The following is a 16,379-nucleotide window of genomic DNA, read 5'->3' as shown; positions in this document are numbered from 1 at the left end:
TATGTGTTAAGTGATATCCACGTTTCACTATTTATGTTTGTCATTCTCATTCAAACTCATTGTATGCATTTATTTTCCATATTTTTGTTCACAAATATTTTTTTTATTGTTTTGTTTGGTTTTTCATGTCATTATTCATCATGGTTTATTCATTTGACCTTTTGGCTTCTTTTTTTGTGCAAATTTTCATTGTATTTACCTTTTTATGTCACTTTCCGTTTTTATTTTCTGTCATTTTGCCTCTGCCACATACTGTACAAAAGCATGTTAACAATTTAAAAATGTTGCGCTGTGTACCATTTTGTATTTCGCTGGTGAATCCTGGCAGAATCCTTGTCACCTCCACAATCATCTCTTTTCACGAGACCCCCCTTGCCAAAGAGAGCAAGCCATTTTCAATCATTTGTAAAAATAACACCCATGTGTGTGGTCTGACGAATAATATAGATGTTTGAAAAAACATTACATTTATCAAATTGTGATTGTGTGGGTTCCTCCGTTAGACACTATGCATGAGAAGTAGTTATCATTTTTCCATTACATTTAATTTAAAATTATTTCTTTTGTAGTTCTGTCTCTGCTTGTAATACTCCTTCTTTATTAAACGAAAGCAGTAAAATTGTGCCATTGTCAGGAGCAAAAATTTAATTTATTACTAGAATTAAAATATAATAATTGTGTGTATGATATTAAGGTTTATTCATATTTCATTACGTGGAAAATTTAAATGGCCTTCATGAATTAGGTTCGGCGTACTATTCGGCTGTAAAAGTATATTTCATTGTTGCTGGGTTCTGCTTGGTGCCAATGTTCCCGTACAACTCATCTCTCAGCTCCCCCATCTTCCACGGTTGCGTAAATGAGCATCTGGCTGAACGCACGCCCTCGCCCACTTTCTCCACCACCGACTCTGAAATCACCGAGTTGGCGGACGAGCGCCAGAGCGAGATGTCTGACTTGATGGACGACGAGGCGTTCGTCGACGACACCAGCTCAGACGCCGGCACGGAGGAGAGCTCGGATATCTTCAGCGATGGCCAGGACCCCTTCTATGACCGCTCCCCCTGGTTCATCCTGGTGGGAAGGTTGGTGACTGGAGGTGGTTTTTTCCATACGATGCACACGCGGGCTAGCACAGCACTCAGGACATTTGGTTAGGTGATATGCTGCTTGGGTTTAGGTGAGGGGAAAAATGACATATCAGACAAACATTTTAAAAAGTTACAACAAATCATCCAATTGCTTAAAACAATATATATTTTCTGAATTTATTATCTGAAGAAGCCTTTCCAATAGTTGCAGAACGTTTCAGATGGCATTATAGCAGTGTGCAGAGAGAAATTGAATCTGTGTGGTCGTAATGAAATATGATTAGTCACACCACTCCAGCCTGCTGTGCGAGACTTGCTTTTCATCGAAAGTGAAAAGCCACCATCCTTTTCTCTTGCCGCCTCCTCCTCCCACTGTGATGTCATTCCTTGCCACCATGACACCACTGACTGTATTAACTCCCATCTGTTAAAATTTTCTTTTTTTGTTTTGTTTAATTAATCCCCATAATCCTGTTTATTTAGGTTATGTTTTATTTATTGTTTAACATGATGTTTATGTAGGTATTAACAGAGTGACAAGTGTTTATTTGCAGTAATTCAAAAAAGTTGGTGATTTATTCAAAATGTATTGTGGTGGAGAAAGAAATGAAACTTCTGTGGCTCAGTTTGGAACAGTCATGGTGTAATGACACAGTCGGCCATTCTCAGAGCAGCGCAGACAGCATCACCATGACTTCAGACATTCTGCAGATTGGTATCTCTCCTTTGCTACTGGCCTTTAGCAATTCTGCTAGGACAAGATGAGAGAAATGGTGGTGGTAGAGAGAGTCTGGGCCACCAGGGATGCAGGATAGCAAAGCATGTTCGCCAAAACAAAATGTCAACGTGTGCCAGATGAATATGGCACAATAAACCACCTTTTTACAACCTTCCCTTCTATGTATATTGTAATAATAAATGGGTAGAGAAAGGAGTGTGCATCTAAGCTTTTTTTGGGCATTTTTAACATGGTTGTCACTCTAAATATTGAAAATAAAAATGTCAGTCTATTGATACAGCTTTAAGAATTGCTAATATTACAATTGGTTGAATGAATTGCATTTAACATGCAGCACTGCGGCAGATTTGACGTTTATTCTTTCATTTCCACTTGTAGAGCTTTCGTGTACCTGAGCAACCTGCTTTACCCCGTACCACTGGTTCATCGTGTTGCCATAGTAACAGAGAAAGGAGACGTGCGAGGCTTCTTGCGCGTTGGGGTCCAGGCCATAGCTGGTGAGTAATTATTGAGGAAAAACAGTGCTTCTGAACCTGTACTAGATTCCTCTTGATATTACATATCGTATTTAAAAGATCCCACAAAAATATCTAAGCGGCCATATATGTGTTTGTAGCTGATGAGGAGGCCCCGGACTACGGGTCTGGAGTAAGGCAATCCGGGACTGCAAAGATATCCTTTGATGATGACTACTTCAAAAAAGTAAGTCCAGACCAAAGGTAGTAGGAGTAGTAGCAATTTCTGCTAAATGTTAACCTCTCTTTTTTTTTTTTTCCTGTCAGAATGATTTCACATCCACAGTTATGACCCACTCTGGTTTGTCCTTGGAAGAACTGCGCATTGTGGAGGGCCAGGGTCAGAGTTCAGAGGTCATCACCCCCTCGGAGGAGCTCAACAGAATCAATGACATGGGTATGGCTGCCAGACCTTTACCCCTTGGCAGATGGTCTTGTTGAATGCAAAAGGAGGCTTGGGAATGCATACACAAGTGGTTTGAGGAACCAATAGCACTCGCCTGCGCTACAAATCATGAACTTTAAGTGGCTAAGAATGAATTTATTGCTTTAGGATGACAATGTTTATGCAGATTGAGATTTCAGCAGGTCATTTCCAGTGACTCCAAACCCAAACCATGGCCCTCCTCTTTCAGACCTCAAGCTGGGAAACATCCCAGAGACCAAGCTGGCTTGTGGCGACGGTCTACCAGGCCAGTTGGAGATAGGCAGCACCTTCACCTTCCGTGTGACCGTGCTTCAGACCACAGGGGTCCCACCAGAGTATGCTGATATCTTCTGTCAGTTCAAGTGAGTCCTCAACTTCAACTTTAAGATCATTGTAAACCACTAATAAGGTAGGAGCACATATGAAATAATATCATATCCAAAGGGAATCATCCTCCAGCCAATTGCAAGTGATGCACTGACATATTTGATTTTCTGAAGTTTCCTGCATCGTCATGATGAAGCTTTTTCCACCGAGCCCTTGAAGAACAGTGGCAAAGGCACTCCTCTGGGTTTTTATCATGTCCAAAATGTGAGTATAACCAGCGTTCATGTAAACATCTGAACCAGTGAACAATCACTCAGTTTTGACAACTTCCTGAGCAGATTTCAGTTGAGGTGACAGAGTCCTTCATCGAGTACATCAAGACCAAGCCCATCGTGTTTGAAGTGTTTGGCCACTACCAGCAGCACCCGCTGCATCTTCATGGCCAGGACCTCATCAGGTGGGTGACAAGGAAGTGATGTCATGGATTCGGATGAACTAAAATGTGCTCTTGCTTTGGTTTAAAGTCATTCCCATTTGTTCCCACAGTCCTCCAACACAATCCAGGAAATACTATCCTATTCCAATGCCACTGTCGAAACCTGGTAAGGCTTTTACTTCCATGGCGCCATATGTGGAAGCATCTCACAGTCATTGATGTTTGCTTTATCAGCATGCTTCAAATGACCTTCCACTTGTCTTTCATTTCTCGCTTCCTTTGGATTTTCTTGCACACTCACCACGTGATACATTGCGACCCCAGACCATACTCGTAAGATAGAGTTGCTCCGCTACCTGATGAGTGGCTATGTGAACGGCAAGGTGCTGGACACTCTGTCCGAGCACGCCAATGCCTTGGCCTCCACCGCTGTGGCCAGCCTGGAGGATGAAGCTGACCAGCTCTCGCACTTTCCCTTCCTCTCAGTCCTTGACGACCCGGTCTTTATTGTGCCCAGGCATCATGGTTGGTACAGCAGGCAGTGAAATAGCTTACGTTGCAGGCATTAGGTTGTATGTGGTGATTAGACTAGCGCTTTGCTTTTCTCCAGCCGCCACTGCAGGTGATGGTAGCACGATGAGTTTCTGCTTGACCTTGCCACAGGTGTATGTAGTTGCCCATCTCTCTAGTAATTGTTTACTGATGTCCCCAGCTCCCAACCACAGCCCCAGTCTGTTGCATTTGCTGCATCCCAAAACTAAATTGATGTAAGCCTTTATACGTTCCGATGCAGAGCATCTGCTCAGAAGATGAAACCCCACACTGTAATTATAGGACGTGCATACTGTAGCTGTTTGCTTTTAATGAGGATCCTGTCAGCAGTAGAATAATCTTTCATTGAGCTCATCATAGCAAGTCCGATGGGACTGTATGTCAAAGACTTGTCATACTGTATTTGAAAGGGATGTCAACCCCTCCAAAATATTATTGACAATAATATGTTCTATGCAGCACCACGAGTCTAAATATGGTATTCTGATTAATAATGCGTTAGTGGAATATGAGTTAAAGAGCAAAATCCAACCGTTTTTATCAATATTAGAAGGCGGCCATTTTGCAACTTGCTGTCGACTGAAGATGACGTCACAGTTACTCAGATCGCCGATAACAACCAATCACAGTTCAGCTTCAGAAAACATGTGAGCTGTGATTGGTTGTTGCCTAAGCCTGTGATGGCGTCTTCAGTCAACAGCAAATGGCAAAATGGCCGCCCCCTGAGATGGAGTAAAATTGGCTGGATTTTGCTTCATAACTCGTATTCCACAAATGTAATATTAATCAGAATGTCATGTTTAGACTAGTGACGTCACATATATTATTGTCAAGCGATGTTTAAGGTTGACCCCTTTAAATTCTCGCTGTGGGGCCTGAAGAGAATTGCCCAGTATCTCTTTTGAGAACACGTGCATTTTAAATTTTTAACATACCAACTGAAAAGCTTATTAGGCCATCTTACTTTTCCAGAGTTATTATATTTACCCAATGTATGTCTGTGTTGTATCAGTCCCAGCCACCAAGTTGAACACAATCACCAAGTCCAACCTTGGCCAGTGTGTCAGCAAATACGACCTACTCGTCTGGTTTGAGATCAGCGAGCTGGAGCCCACAGGAGAGTGAGTTTCTGCATGCGCATGTTATATTTATACGTAGAATAATGTAATTAATTAGTTGGTTTTAAAGAATACATTGCAACATTTTTTTTATTTAGAGGATATCAGATTTTTCTCTGAAAGGTGACTCTTTAGCATAAATAGATGCACTTGGGACACCAATAAAAGAACAAAGTGGTATTTGTATATTCGGACTTCACACTTTTCATTTTGTGGTTAGCTGCACATTTGATGTTTAACATGTATGAGTGTCTGAGTTCTATATGACCTCTGTTCCTCTGCAGGTACATTCCAGCTATAGTGGATCACAGTGGAGCGCTGCCTTGCCATGGCACGTACCTGCTGCACCAGGTAACAGAAATGCATGTTTTTTATGTTCAATTCTACAATTTCTCATTGCGCCGTTTCAGATCTTATTAATTCAAATGTTCATAAAAATAAAAAAGCGTTTCAATAAAAGCTACTGATCTTAAGCTGCTGTCATGTTACGCCGTAGGGAATCCAGCGTCGGATCACTGTGACTCTAATCCACGAAAAGGGTAGCGAGCTGCACTGGAAAGATGTTCGTGAGCTGGTTGTTGGTGAGCAGTGCATCTGAGATTGATCTCTTTTCAATGGTCGGGCGAAAAACAACATTAGGAAAACATCATGCTGTAAAAGCTGACAAAACAGCTAATTTGAGGCAACATGACATACTGTCTATACAAAATAGAGTAGAGCTCTGAATTTCATCCGCCGGCCATTCTGTGTCCCACCAGGTCGTATTAGGAACAAGGCTGAAGTGGACGATGGAGCAGCTGATGCGGTCTTGTCTCTTAACATTATCTCTGCCAAGAACATCAAATCTTCCCACAACTCTAACAGGTAAATACTATACAGAAAGATGTCCACTCAAAAGTTGTTGTATTGTATCACATCTCATACTGTAATTCTGATCCGGTGTGTATATGACTATGTGTGAATGTCTCCTACAGTATGTTTTGGAATCACTGCATGACCATTGATTTGCTCCATTGTTGCTTGACTCTTTGTGCTTCTCTTTTTTCTGTGCATTCGTCCCTCCCGCTGCTGCTGGACTCTTGATTGTGCTCAGGCTGTCTATTGATAAGGATATTGATAGGTACTAGTGACTGGAGAACATAAGGCTCCCTTTCTGAAAGAACTTTATTCTTCTCTTTAGTTCAATAGATTAATAGAATTCAGTTCCTAAATAATCTGTGTGCTTGAATGTATGTTGCCTTTTATTTGTCAATTCTGTCCACTGACCAGGGGAATTATTATAATACAACCCCCCCATAATTCACATACATTCAAAGCAATATTATTTTTTAACATCTAAATCTTTGTATCTGTACAAAGAGTTGCTCTGTTTTTTTTTGTCCCAAATTTACTATCAGGGTAAATATAGGCTCTTCAAACCTCATGACAGAATTCTACCATTATCCTCACAAGAAAACTTGTTTTGTTTTTGGCCAGGCAGGTATACTCAAGCATAGGTGATCATGTACAAATTAAACACTATGCATACATTTTTTATTTTGTCACTCTCACTTTGAAGCATTGAGCTTGCAAATTATTTTGAGTCCTAATTCAAGATCGGTGAGGCAGTTACCTATCTACTGATATATATTTTTTGTTGTTGTTGTTATCTGTTTTTGGATCATTTTTTGGGTAAAAACATTTGTGTAATTTCAAATTGCAGCCTTTGCCTTATAAGCAAAGGTGAATAAAACCAGACTAGCTGCTATCAATGCAACGGACAGATGATGTCTGTGCAGGACAGCGCCCCCTGCTGCCAATCATGACAAATAAGCCTCAAAATTGCTCATCAAAACAGACAATTTAGTTGTGTTATCTGAGAAGATGTATTTTTTTTTTTTTTGAAACTGTAGCCCTTTAGGCTAAATTGTGCCATCAGTCACTCAGAAAGCTTGCTACACTTTCTAGCACCGCACTGCAATTTTGTGTTGTGTCGTCGAGCTCTTGGCTCAGTGTGTTTCCTGTATCATGTTGTGACTAGAAAAACATGTGAGTGCCACTTCACTGCACAGTGTCAGTGTCAAGGTCTGTAGGTTTCAACTCCCAACATGACACTCCCCGTAGCTGCCTTTGACCTTTATTTTCCAGAGCTAGCAACCTTACCCTGTCACCTCTTTGTAAAGCACTAAACGAAGGGGATTGTCCACACATTTTGTGCTCATTGTTTTGCTTTTGGTCCCCTGCAGGACCTTCTACCGCTTCGAGGCAGTGTGGGACAGCTCCCTGCACAACTCCCTCCTGCTAAACAGAGTTACTCCTTATGGAGAGAAGATCTACATGACGCTGTCGGCATATCTAGAGGTTTGCAGCTGCGCCTTTGTCTTGTATCACCGCAGAATCATCTGCTATTTTTTCTAAACGTGCTACCTGTCTCCCCTTCGCAGCTTGACCATTGCATCCAGCCTGCTATTATCACTAAAGACGTCTGCATGGTCTTTTACTCTCGAGATGCAAAGATCTCACCTCCCCGTTCCCTCAGGAACCTCTTCGGGAGTGGCTATTCCAAAACCCCAGACTGGTAAGACTGTAGGCCATTTTATTATTACCGAAATTCGGGATTCTCAAACTGGCATCCAGGGATTCCCAAGGGGTTATGTTTCCAATAAGCATGACTGAGCCCATGATTGCCTTCCACCGGGCTCCCTTTTTGTCATTCAGAATGCTACGTGAAAATGATTCCACTCTAGCTGTTTCTTTGCGAGAATTTAAATCTGTAGTCGAGTTTTTGAAGAAATCAGAAAAGTCGATAATTACTGTATAGTGAGCAAGTGGCTAAGCTAGCAACAGTGATTCTGTAACATGTTGATGTGTTCAAAAGATAATTTCCATGGCATATGGAGTTCACCTGTTAATTGTCATAAGGATGGAAAAAATTCTCCCATCTCATGGGACCCTCGACTGTAAAACTACTTGAAATGTCACATTCAACTGTATGACTTATCTGCTCTGTTTATTCACAGCAACCGTGTTACAGGAATCTACGAGCTGAGTTTGTGCAAGATGTCCGATTCTGGAAGTCCAGGTGAGCTTTTCATGGTAATGTCGGAGTACAAGAGCAAAATCTCCAGATCTGTCAAGTATGGACTCATGGAGAGTGTCCTTCATGGTTTGCAGGCATGCAACGCCGGAGGAGGAAGGTCTTGGACACATCAGTGGCGTATGTGCGTGGCGAGGAGAACCTGGCAGGTTGGAGGCCCAGAGGAGACAGTCTCATCCTGGAGCACCAATGGGAGCTGGAGAAAATGGAGCAGCTGCATGAGGTGCTGTACATGTTTAGAAATTAAATTCACCTGCAAGCTGAGGAAATAAACATTTTATGTTATGATGCTTTCTTCTTCGTTAACTCGTCTAGGTGGAGAAGACCCGCCACCTCCTCCTACTGAGAGACAAACTGGGAGAGTCTGCCCCCGTGGGATCGGGGCCAACCAGCAAGTCCTTAAGCGAGTTGCTGTCTCCGTGCGTGAGCTCGGGCACCTTGTCCACGTCCACCTCCATCTCCTCGCAGATCTCCAGCACCACCTTCGAAAGTGCCATCACGCCCAGTGAGAGCAGCGGCTACGACTCCGCTGACATCGAGAGCCTGGTTGACCGTGAGAAGGAGCTGGCCACTAAGGTGACAGGAAATTTTCCTCCATATGGGACAATGTACTATGAGAAGGTTGACGATAATGCTTTTTCCCCCCCCAGCAGAAAGGATTTTTATACTTTTGATTTTGTACAATGTCATCTTTATTCCAGTAAATATTGCATTCCTGATAATTCTCCTAACGATTACCTTAAAAGTCAAAACAATCTAAAGTAACTCTACCTTGATGAAATTTAAAGAGAAGCATAAGTAAGTCATCATATGTACGGTTCTGAATTTAAGGACTAACTTTTCCAGCACAGACACTCTAACTCCACTAGTTGGTTTTGTAGGTTTAAAAGTGTTCTCTTCACAGCAAACGTTGTTTTTCTGTAACAATGTGGCCTCATCCCATCCTTCAGAAGTCTAATATAATAAGTCTTATTAGATTTGACAAAATTTAGTGCATAATTATCCTTGATTCTTTAAGTGGAAGTCAACCTTAAATATTTGTTGACAATAATATGTTATATGTGACCTCACTAGTCTTCACATGACATTCTGATTAATATTACATTTTTAGAGTATGTGTTATGAAGCAAAATCCAGCCATTTTTATTCATCTAAGGTGGCGGCCATGTTGCCACTTGCTGTCGACTGAAGATGGCATCAATGTTGCTCAGGTCTCAGGCAACAACCAATCAGAGCTCACCTGTTTTCTGAAGCTGCGCTGTGATTGGTTGTTACCTGAAACTTGAGCAATATTGATGTCATCAGCTGCATTCGAGGACGGTCAGGAGTCAGACTTTTCCGACTTCAAACCAGGAAGTGTGTACGGGAACGCCCCCATAACTCGGAAATGCCACTTGCAAAGTCGGGGGAAAAAAAGTACCCCTACTTCACCGACGGACTACAATGTGATGTCACTCTACAATGGCGACCCCTTTGGAAACACAATAGTACAACACAATTGACTCAAGTATAAAACTAGGTAGCTTTCTTCACTCATAAATATTCAACATAACTTCACGTAACACAACGTACGTGACAGTATGCCGCTATCTTCCTGCATGAAATTATACGGTGAACTACTGAAATGTATAAAATGCTAATGAGATAAGATAAAAATAGTCAATGAAGCAAAATTGCAAGAAGGCAAGTTTGCTAGAGGTCAAAATGAGTTTTGAAGACCAACTGTTTATCACTATCCGCCATTTTGGTTGTTTACTTTCGCCTCGAAAGCTTTCAGGTCGGAACTGTAAAAAAACAACTCAAATGAATCTGACTTCCGACCATCCTCCAATTTAGCAATCTTCAGTCGACAGCAAGTGGCAAAATGGCCGCCCCCTGAGATGGATAAAAACGGCTGGATTTGGATGCCATATTTAGACTAGTGGGGTTGCATAGAACATATTATTGTAAAAAAAAAAAAAAGGTTGATGTGGTCTTAAAAATGCCACAAAAATATACATACAGAGACATACTAACTATTCAGACACCATCATTTCATTAAAAATTGAGCCCACTCTTTGTGGTCAGAAGGAATAAGAGGTCTTAAATCTGATGGCCTTTATAAAGCATAAAGCATATGCAGTCAAAGTAACAAAGTAGTCGGGCCTAAATTTATGACACGTTCTGCTGACTCAATTTCTTCAAGTTACAAAACAAACAAAGAAAATAAAAAAATAAACGGGCAGCCTCCACATGACTCATACATTAGAATGATTAAAAAAAAGAAAGAAAAAAAAGTGTCTTCCAAAGCAAGCAGCTGCCGCCTCCTGTTACTGTGGTGTGAGCTGACGATTGTCATTTGGTTCCCATGTAGTGCCTCCGCCTCCTGACTCATACATTCAACAGCGAATACAACCAATTGGTGAACAGCATCAGCGACTGCAAAGTAAGCCCACCGTCACGTCACAAGACCGATGTCCCGCCGCATACGCTGTCTTCAATGTCCGTCTGTCCTCTCAGCTGTCCGACATCTCTCCGATGGGACGTGACATGTCGGTGACCAGCTTCAGCAGCGCCACGCTCACCCCCTCCTCCACATGCCCGTCTCTGTCAGACTCCCGCTGTGGCTCTGTAGAACAGAAGTAAGTCTGCCATTCAGTCTGTAGCTAGCTGACCTTGATCAATTCTTATTTTAATCATTTGGGTCAGGGTCATGTTTATGTTCCTAATAATAACGCAAGCCTTTTTAAACTTGTGTACTTCTCCTCAAGGACTCCGGAGAACTGTTCCCGTGCGTCCAGCCCATCCTGCTCAGAGTACGACAACTTCCCCATGGTTCCCACCCTGGAGGCATCTTACCTCGCACGTGCGGGGAAAAATGAATTCCTCAACTTGGTGCCTGATATTGAAGAAATGAGGCCAGGGTGAGAGCTGCTGCGTGCCCCTGACTAAATTTGAAGTATTTATTTGAAGATGACTCTTGCACAAAATCGGACCTTCAACTTGTACTTTTGCCCCCGTATTAGATCTGTTGTGTCCAAGAAGGGTTTCCTAAGCTTCATGGAGCCACGCTCCAACTCGTGGGTGAAACACTTTGTGGCCGTGCGCCGGCCTTACGTCTTCATCTACAACAGCGACAAGGACCCGGTGGAGCGGGGGGTCCTTAACCTTTCCACAGCGCAAGTGGAATACAGTGAAGACCAGCAGGCCATGCTCAAGGTACGACTTTCATGAGGAAGCACTTGAGCTGTGGTTTCAAACTCGATGCCAAGTGTCACCTCAATAAATACTTACAGGTCCAAGTACCACCATTGTGACAAATACTCAAACGTAACATTGTAGGCCCAAGTGTTTCAAAAACAGAGACAGAGAGTTTATTGGCATCTATGCTAGGCAGAAGCAATCAACGGATCCTAAAATCTTAGAGTAGATTACCCAAAACCAAGGCCTTCATTATCCTTACAAATTTGGTCTCAAATTTGCCACAAGCACAATAACTAATATTTCTAAATTGTCTTTGTAAATTGTATTGACAAATTTGAAATCAGTGATTTGTATTTAGAATGACAGAGATTGCAATGAGCGCAAACACCACCAGTAAAAATTAAACCATTGTGATATGATATTTATCTTACATTGTCCACTCTTAGTGGTCATAGTTTTATTTTTGTTTGATGCAAGCCGTCATTCGACTGATTTTTTTATTTATTTTTTGCCTTGACTTGCAAGCAAAAATTTGAGATATGAGCGCTGTACAAGCAGTAGTTTGGCGGTTAGTGAACAGTTCAAAAAGAGACTTCAGACTCTTTATTGCCATGCCCAGTGGGAATTCACTGTCAAATTAAATATAATTCAAAGAGAATTACACATTCAACCCATTAAGGCTTAAAGCACCTGGCAAAACATGCCTCTAAAACCCAAGGGTGACTCTTGAGTCACCGCCCGAAAACCTGTAGTTTTCCTAGAAATTCAACAATATTAAAAATAATTGATATCTCAGCTCCTGAAGCAGATAGAAACATAATTCCAAAAACATTTGAGAGCTTACACCTGTAGCGTTCACACAAACCTTTATTATTATAAACCTTCAATATATATATTTTTTAAATTTAACTAACAACTGTTGCATCTGCGGGTATATTTAATTTCAACACTGGAGCACAGTTGTAATAACCTCGGGGGATCGAGTGGTAATTATTCGAAGTCCGTTACAAAGCCGTCAAAATTTTCAACATCTTCATTGTCTACAAACATATTTCTTAACAATATGTCACTGTCGACTCATTACACTCCCGCGCCGTCGTCAGTCGCGTCATTTATTTCATAAGTCCCGCGAATCCGAATCTGCATCAACCATAAACGCTCAAATAAAATTCCAGAAAATGCTACGAGGCCCCGTCACCCTCTCGTCTATATTCTGATTCATTTAATCGGCTAAGAGACCATGAATTGATCAAAACAAAATGACATATCCGCTCTCCCGGCCTTAATGGGTTAAAACAGCTACAGTAGATAGCTTTGCTTTAAGATGCTGTCTCACTGATCGGCAAATGCTTGCAAACATAGTCAATTTTGAGTTTTCGGCAGTGCTCACAAAAGGTTGAAAGTTGTTCGCAAAAGGTTGAAAGTTGTTCGCAGACAGTTTTTGCTTGTCACAAAGGAATTTCGAACCCTTACAAAAAAAACAACATTTTTAATATGACTGTGGGTTAATTGTGGAGGTTTACATGTGTGCCTGTATATCACTGTTGTACTGCCCCCGGGTGGCCAAGGGGTGCACGCCAAAAAGAACAGCGCAATATACACTGAATTGAAGAAAAAAATATGGCAATTTTTTTTTTATTAATTAATTACAATTATGTCATTACGCTATTTTTACAAAGCACAATATTGTAGAGTGCTGCTTTTCTTACTAAAAACTGTTGTTGTAAAAAATTGTTGGCTGTTTTTTTTGGTTAGGCTGTAAGCAACTGATTTCAATGCAAAAGAATATTCTTTTCTTGCCAGACACCAAACACGTTTGCTGTGTGCACGAAGCACAGAGGAATCCTCCTGCAGGCCAACAATGAGAAAGACATGAACGACTGGCTGTACGCGTTGAACCCTCTGCTCGCGGGAACGATAAGGTACACGCACTTGTCTCACACTTGACTTTTGAATGAAACTCCGCTGATCACAGTCTGCTTTCTTCACCGCGTTTCGCCACAGGTCCAAGCTGGCGAGGAGGCGTAGCGGTCTCATCAAGAACTGAAGTGGATCCCACAAGCTCCATTCTTTCTAAACTAAACGCCTTTGAACATACCAAGTGTTAATACCTATTAATCAATTGTGATTCTTGACAGTTTTCTCCTGTAAGTAGACTTGTGGCTTAACGTCTCCTTTCTTGCGATTTCTGTCCCACTTTCCTCCTCGGCTTTTTGCTTTGTTCACCACACGGTCTAATTTTGTTCCGCTTTGCTGTCATTCGCGTCCCTAACTAGTAGCATGTCGTGATAGTCAACTCGTGTGCACGATTCTGCCCAAAACGTTTCTCTGGCCACTCACTTTCTGTTTGCCAATCATCTGTGAAAATGTTACCCAGTTTTGTTTTGTTTTATTTATCTTTTTTTTTTGCATGATAACTGCAGCAGACCTCAGGGGAACACCCAATTTGCTTACAGAAATACCAACAAAAAAAGGATTAAATGATGAAGGGAAAAATATATCTCCAAGGGATGTGTATGCTCTACGCAAGGCAACACGCTTTCAAGAACAATTTGCTGCTAATGTCGTCTTTTTCATGAGAGTTGCTTCAGGTTTCTGCCTCGTCCTGACATAAGACGCTAGGCCCACTTCCTGCTCCCGAATGGCCATTAGAGAACAAACCTACATAGCAAAACAGCGTGCTTAGGATCTCGCCTTAAGCGACGGACCTTCTCCATGCTGTAGTCAGATCTTGTGTACATAAAGAACCTTACATGAGCAGGACATACAGGAAGGTGATCTTATATTTTAATGTGTGCTTCAGGTGTGGTGAACCAATCAATGGGGGCATTTCCCGCCATGCAACTCTAAACGCAAGCAAAACTTCAGAGAAACTGTATAAAAAAAAAATACAATATATCCTGTAACACACAACTGCTAATAATACACAATGCTACACATGTTGAAATATTTTGACTTGAAATGTCCCCTTGGTAGGAAAAAGGTTGCCCACTCCTGATACACGCACTCGACTCGAGCTCTTTTGGCTCACCGCATGCTTTTCATGTTTGTCCAATTGAAGGAAGCGGCAACATTTCATGTATGAAGCTGCGTGCAAAACCGCTTGCATTAGAAATCCACTCTATGTCAATGTGTCAACACCATGTGTTCTCTTCATTTGCTCTTTTTAGTTGCTGTAATAATCATTGAATAAGGATGTTTTGTATAAAACATGACAGGGCATTTGTTTCTATTTTTGAACCAGCTGCATTAGTGTTGTTTTTTTTTTTTTTACACATGTAAACTATAGCAAGACAAGGGCCGTAATGCACATATCAAGGCTCCACTGGATGGCTGTTACGCAAACGGGTTGTTTGAAAGAAGATGTATTCAAAGGATAATATACTTAAGTACTTTTAATCATGCTATTGTGGTGGGGGAATAGTTGCTCTGTGCGTTTTTTTCCGTTCCTGCTCAGCTCATTTTGGTGCCTCTGTTGTGATGTGCGAGCATGATGTGATTGGTACAAATGGGTGATTTTAAACTCTGGCCAGCCAACCAGTAGTTTCCCCTTGTACGACGCGAAAACATTGACATGAAATGAAGGTTAACAGAGGCGCCAAATCTGCTTCTTATGACATCATTGACAATGTTTTGTTCCTCAGGTTTGCCAACCTGCTGGTCAACAAATTATATCTGATGACTTTTGAGATGTATTTTTTGCATTCTCTTCTATTTCTCCTGGAGATGTTTTTGCATTGCCTAATTTGTCAGAGCAGATATTTTCCACCTATGTGGTTAATTTGTTGTCATACTTTGGAGTGACTATTTATTGTTTGCAATGTACATATTAGTTTGCAGTTCTTTGCACATGTTGACAAAAAAAAAAGTTCAACTAACTGATCAAAATCTGCACGGTTTAGTTGCTTTTGAACCAAATAATGTGGTGTGGCAGTGGAATGTTTTGTGAAGATGTGTGTATTTCCAGTTCACTCATAGCGAGGGGAGGAGGAAGAAACAAAATGACACTCACTGCTCCTTGTTGGGGACAGTTGGTTGCTTCCTTTTTTCATTTGAAAGGGATTTGAGTGAAAGTGTGCCTGTGATTGCAAGCATATTCACACGCTCTACTCATACTAGCCAGCAATGTAAATTCTAACCATATTAGGATTTTATTTTATTTTATATCAGGGATTATAATATGAAGTAGCTCACGATATCTAAGATGACTAATACATTATTGTTTGTGCTTCTGTATTCACCTCGACACATTTCCGTTGATGCCTTTTGAACAGAACAAGCTTCTCCCCTTTTGGAAGTTCTCATTTAACCCTTTGAGGTCACCAAACGTTTCAAATAGAAAAGGCAAACATTAACGTTGTACATTATTTGGTTTTGTTTCCATACTTATTTTGTAAATATCTGTGTTGTATGGAGCTTGAATTAAAATGTAAATATGTTAACTGTATTTGTAATAATTATAATCCATTCGCTGTATAGCATAGATGTGTCATGCAGATATCCTAATAACTGTGTACGGTAACCCTGCACCATTGGTCTGTCTAGTGAATGAGGAAACAATAAAAGTGCAAACTGGCGAGAACAAGTAAGGCCTGTTTGTCTTGTTCTGTGTGCGTGTGTGTGTGGTCTTGTTTTTTGTTACACAGTGGGGCCAACATTTTGGGATTTCACAGAGTTGTGGGGCCCACCCGTCCATGTGGGGCCATTTTGCTGGGCCCCACAAGTTTAGACCTTTTTTTGAGGGTCAAGACTTGGTTTTAGTGTTTAGGTTTGAATTAGGTTTTGGTTGAGGTTAGGGTAAGGAATAGGGGTAGGCAATCATTTTTGATGGTTGGGGTTAGGGGCTAGGAAATGCATTATATCAATGAGATGGCCCCACAAAGATAGTAAAACAAACCTGTGTGTGTGTACTTGT

At 41.4% G+C, this 16,379-nt stretch overlaps 1 protein-coding gene across 18 annotated transcripts in view; it reads left to right on the top strand.

Annotated features, from left to right (window-relative positions):
• The window catches only part of kif1b (kinesin family member 1B), a 57,254-nt gene extending 41,205 nt beyond the window's left edge, over positions 1-16,049 (top strand). For 6 of the 18 annotated variants that reach the window (XM_077543010.1, XM_077543000.1, XM_077543054.1 and 3 more), the window contains 25 exons: positions 834-1,085; positions 2,209-2,327; positions 2,447-2,532; positions 2,613-2,742; positions 2,981-3,134; positions 3,273-3,363; positions 3,438-3,556; positions 3,646-3,701; positions 3,860-4,060; positions 5,100-5,208; positions 5,490-5,556; positions 5,702-5,786; positions 5,964-6,069; positions 6,299-6,325; positions 7,431-7,545; positions 7,629-7,762; positions 8,205-8,266; positions 8,359-8,504; positions 8,597-8,857; positions 10,635-10,706; positions 10,781-10,902; positions 11,032-11,184; positions 11,287-11,479; positions 13,268-13,386; positions 13,469-16,049. In XM_077543010.1, coding sequence (XP_077399136.1) covers positions 834-1,085; positions 2,209-2,327; positions 2,447-2,532; positions 2,613-2,742; positions 2,981-3,134; positions 3,273-3,363; positions 3,438-3,556; positions 3,646-3,701; positions 3,860-4,060; positions 5,100-5,208; positions 5,490-5,556; positions 5,702-5,786; positions 5,964-6,069; positions 6,299-6,325; positions 7,431-7,545; positions 7,629-7,762; positions 8,205-8,266; positions 8,359-8,504; positions 8,597-8,857; positions 10,635-10,706; positions 10,781-10,902; positions 11,032-11,184; positions 11,287-11,479; positions 13,268-13,386; positions 13,469-13,511 — 3,022 coding nt within the window. In that variant the 3' untranslated portion in view covers positions 13,512-16,049. The remainder of the gene's footprint in view (positions 1-833; positions 1,086-2,208; positions 2,328-2,446; positions 2,533-2,612; positions 2,743-2,980; positions 3,135-3,272; positions 3,364-3,437; positions 3,557-3,645; positions 3,702-3,859; positions 4,061-5,099; positions 5,209-5,489; positions 5,557-5,701; positions 5,787-5,963; positions 6,070-6,298; positions 6,326-7,430; positions 7,546-7,628; positions 7,763-8,204; positions 8,267-8,358; positions 8,505-8,596; positions 8,858-10,634; positions 10,707-10,780; positions 10,903-11,031; positions 11,185-11,286; positions 11,480-13,267; positions 13,387-13,468) is intronic. The other 12 variants (XM_077543105.1, XM_077543090.1, XM_077543071.1 and 9 more) reach the window with 6 other exon arrangements.
• Positions 16,050-16,379: the final 330 nt, after the last annotated feature.

This window comes from Vanacampus margaritifer, chromosome 1, assembly GCF_051991255.1.
Source record: "Vanacampus margaritifer isolate UIUO_Vmar chromosome 1, RoL_Vmar_1.0, whole genome shotgun sequence".
NCBI classification, from domain to species: Eukaryota; Metazoa; Chordata; class Actinopteri; order Syngnathiformes; family Syngnathidae; genus Vanacampus; species Vanacampus margaritifer.
Note: the sequence above shows the minus strand (reverse complement) of the source record. Positions and strands in the feature narration are given on the sequence as shown.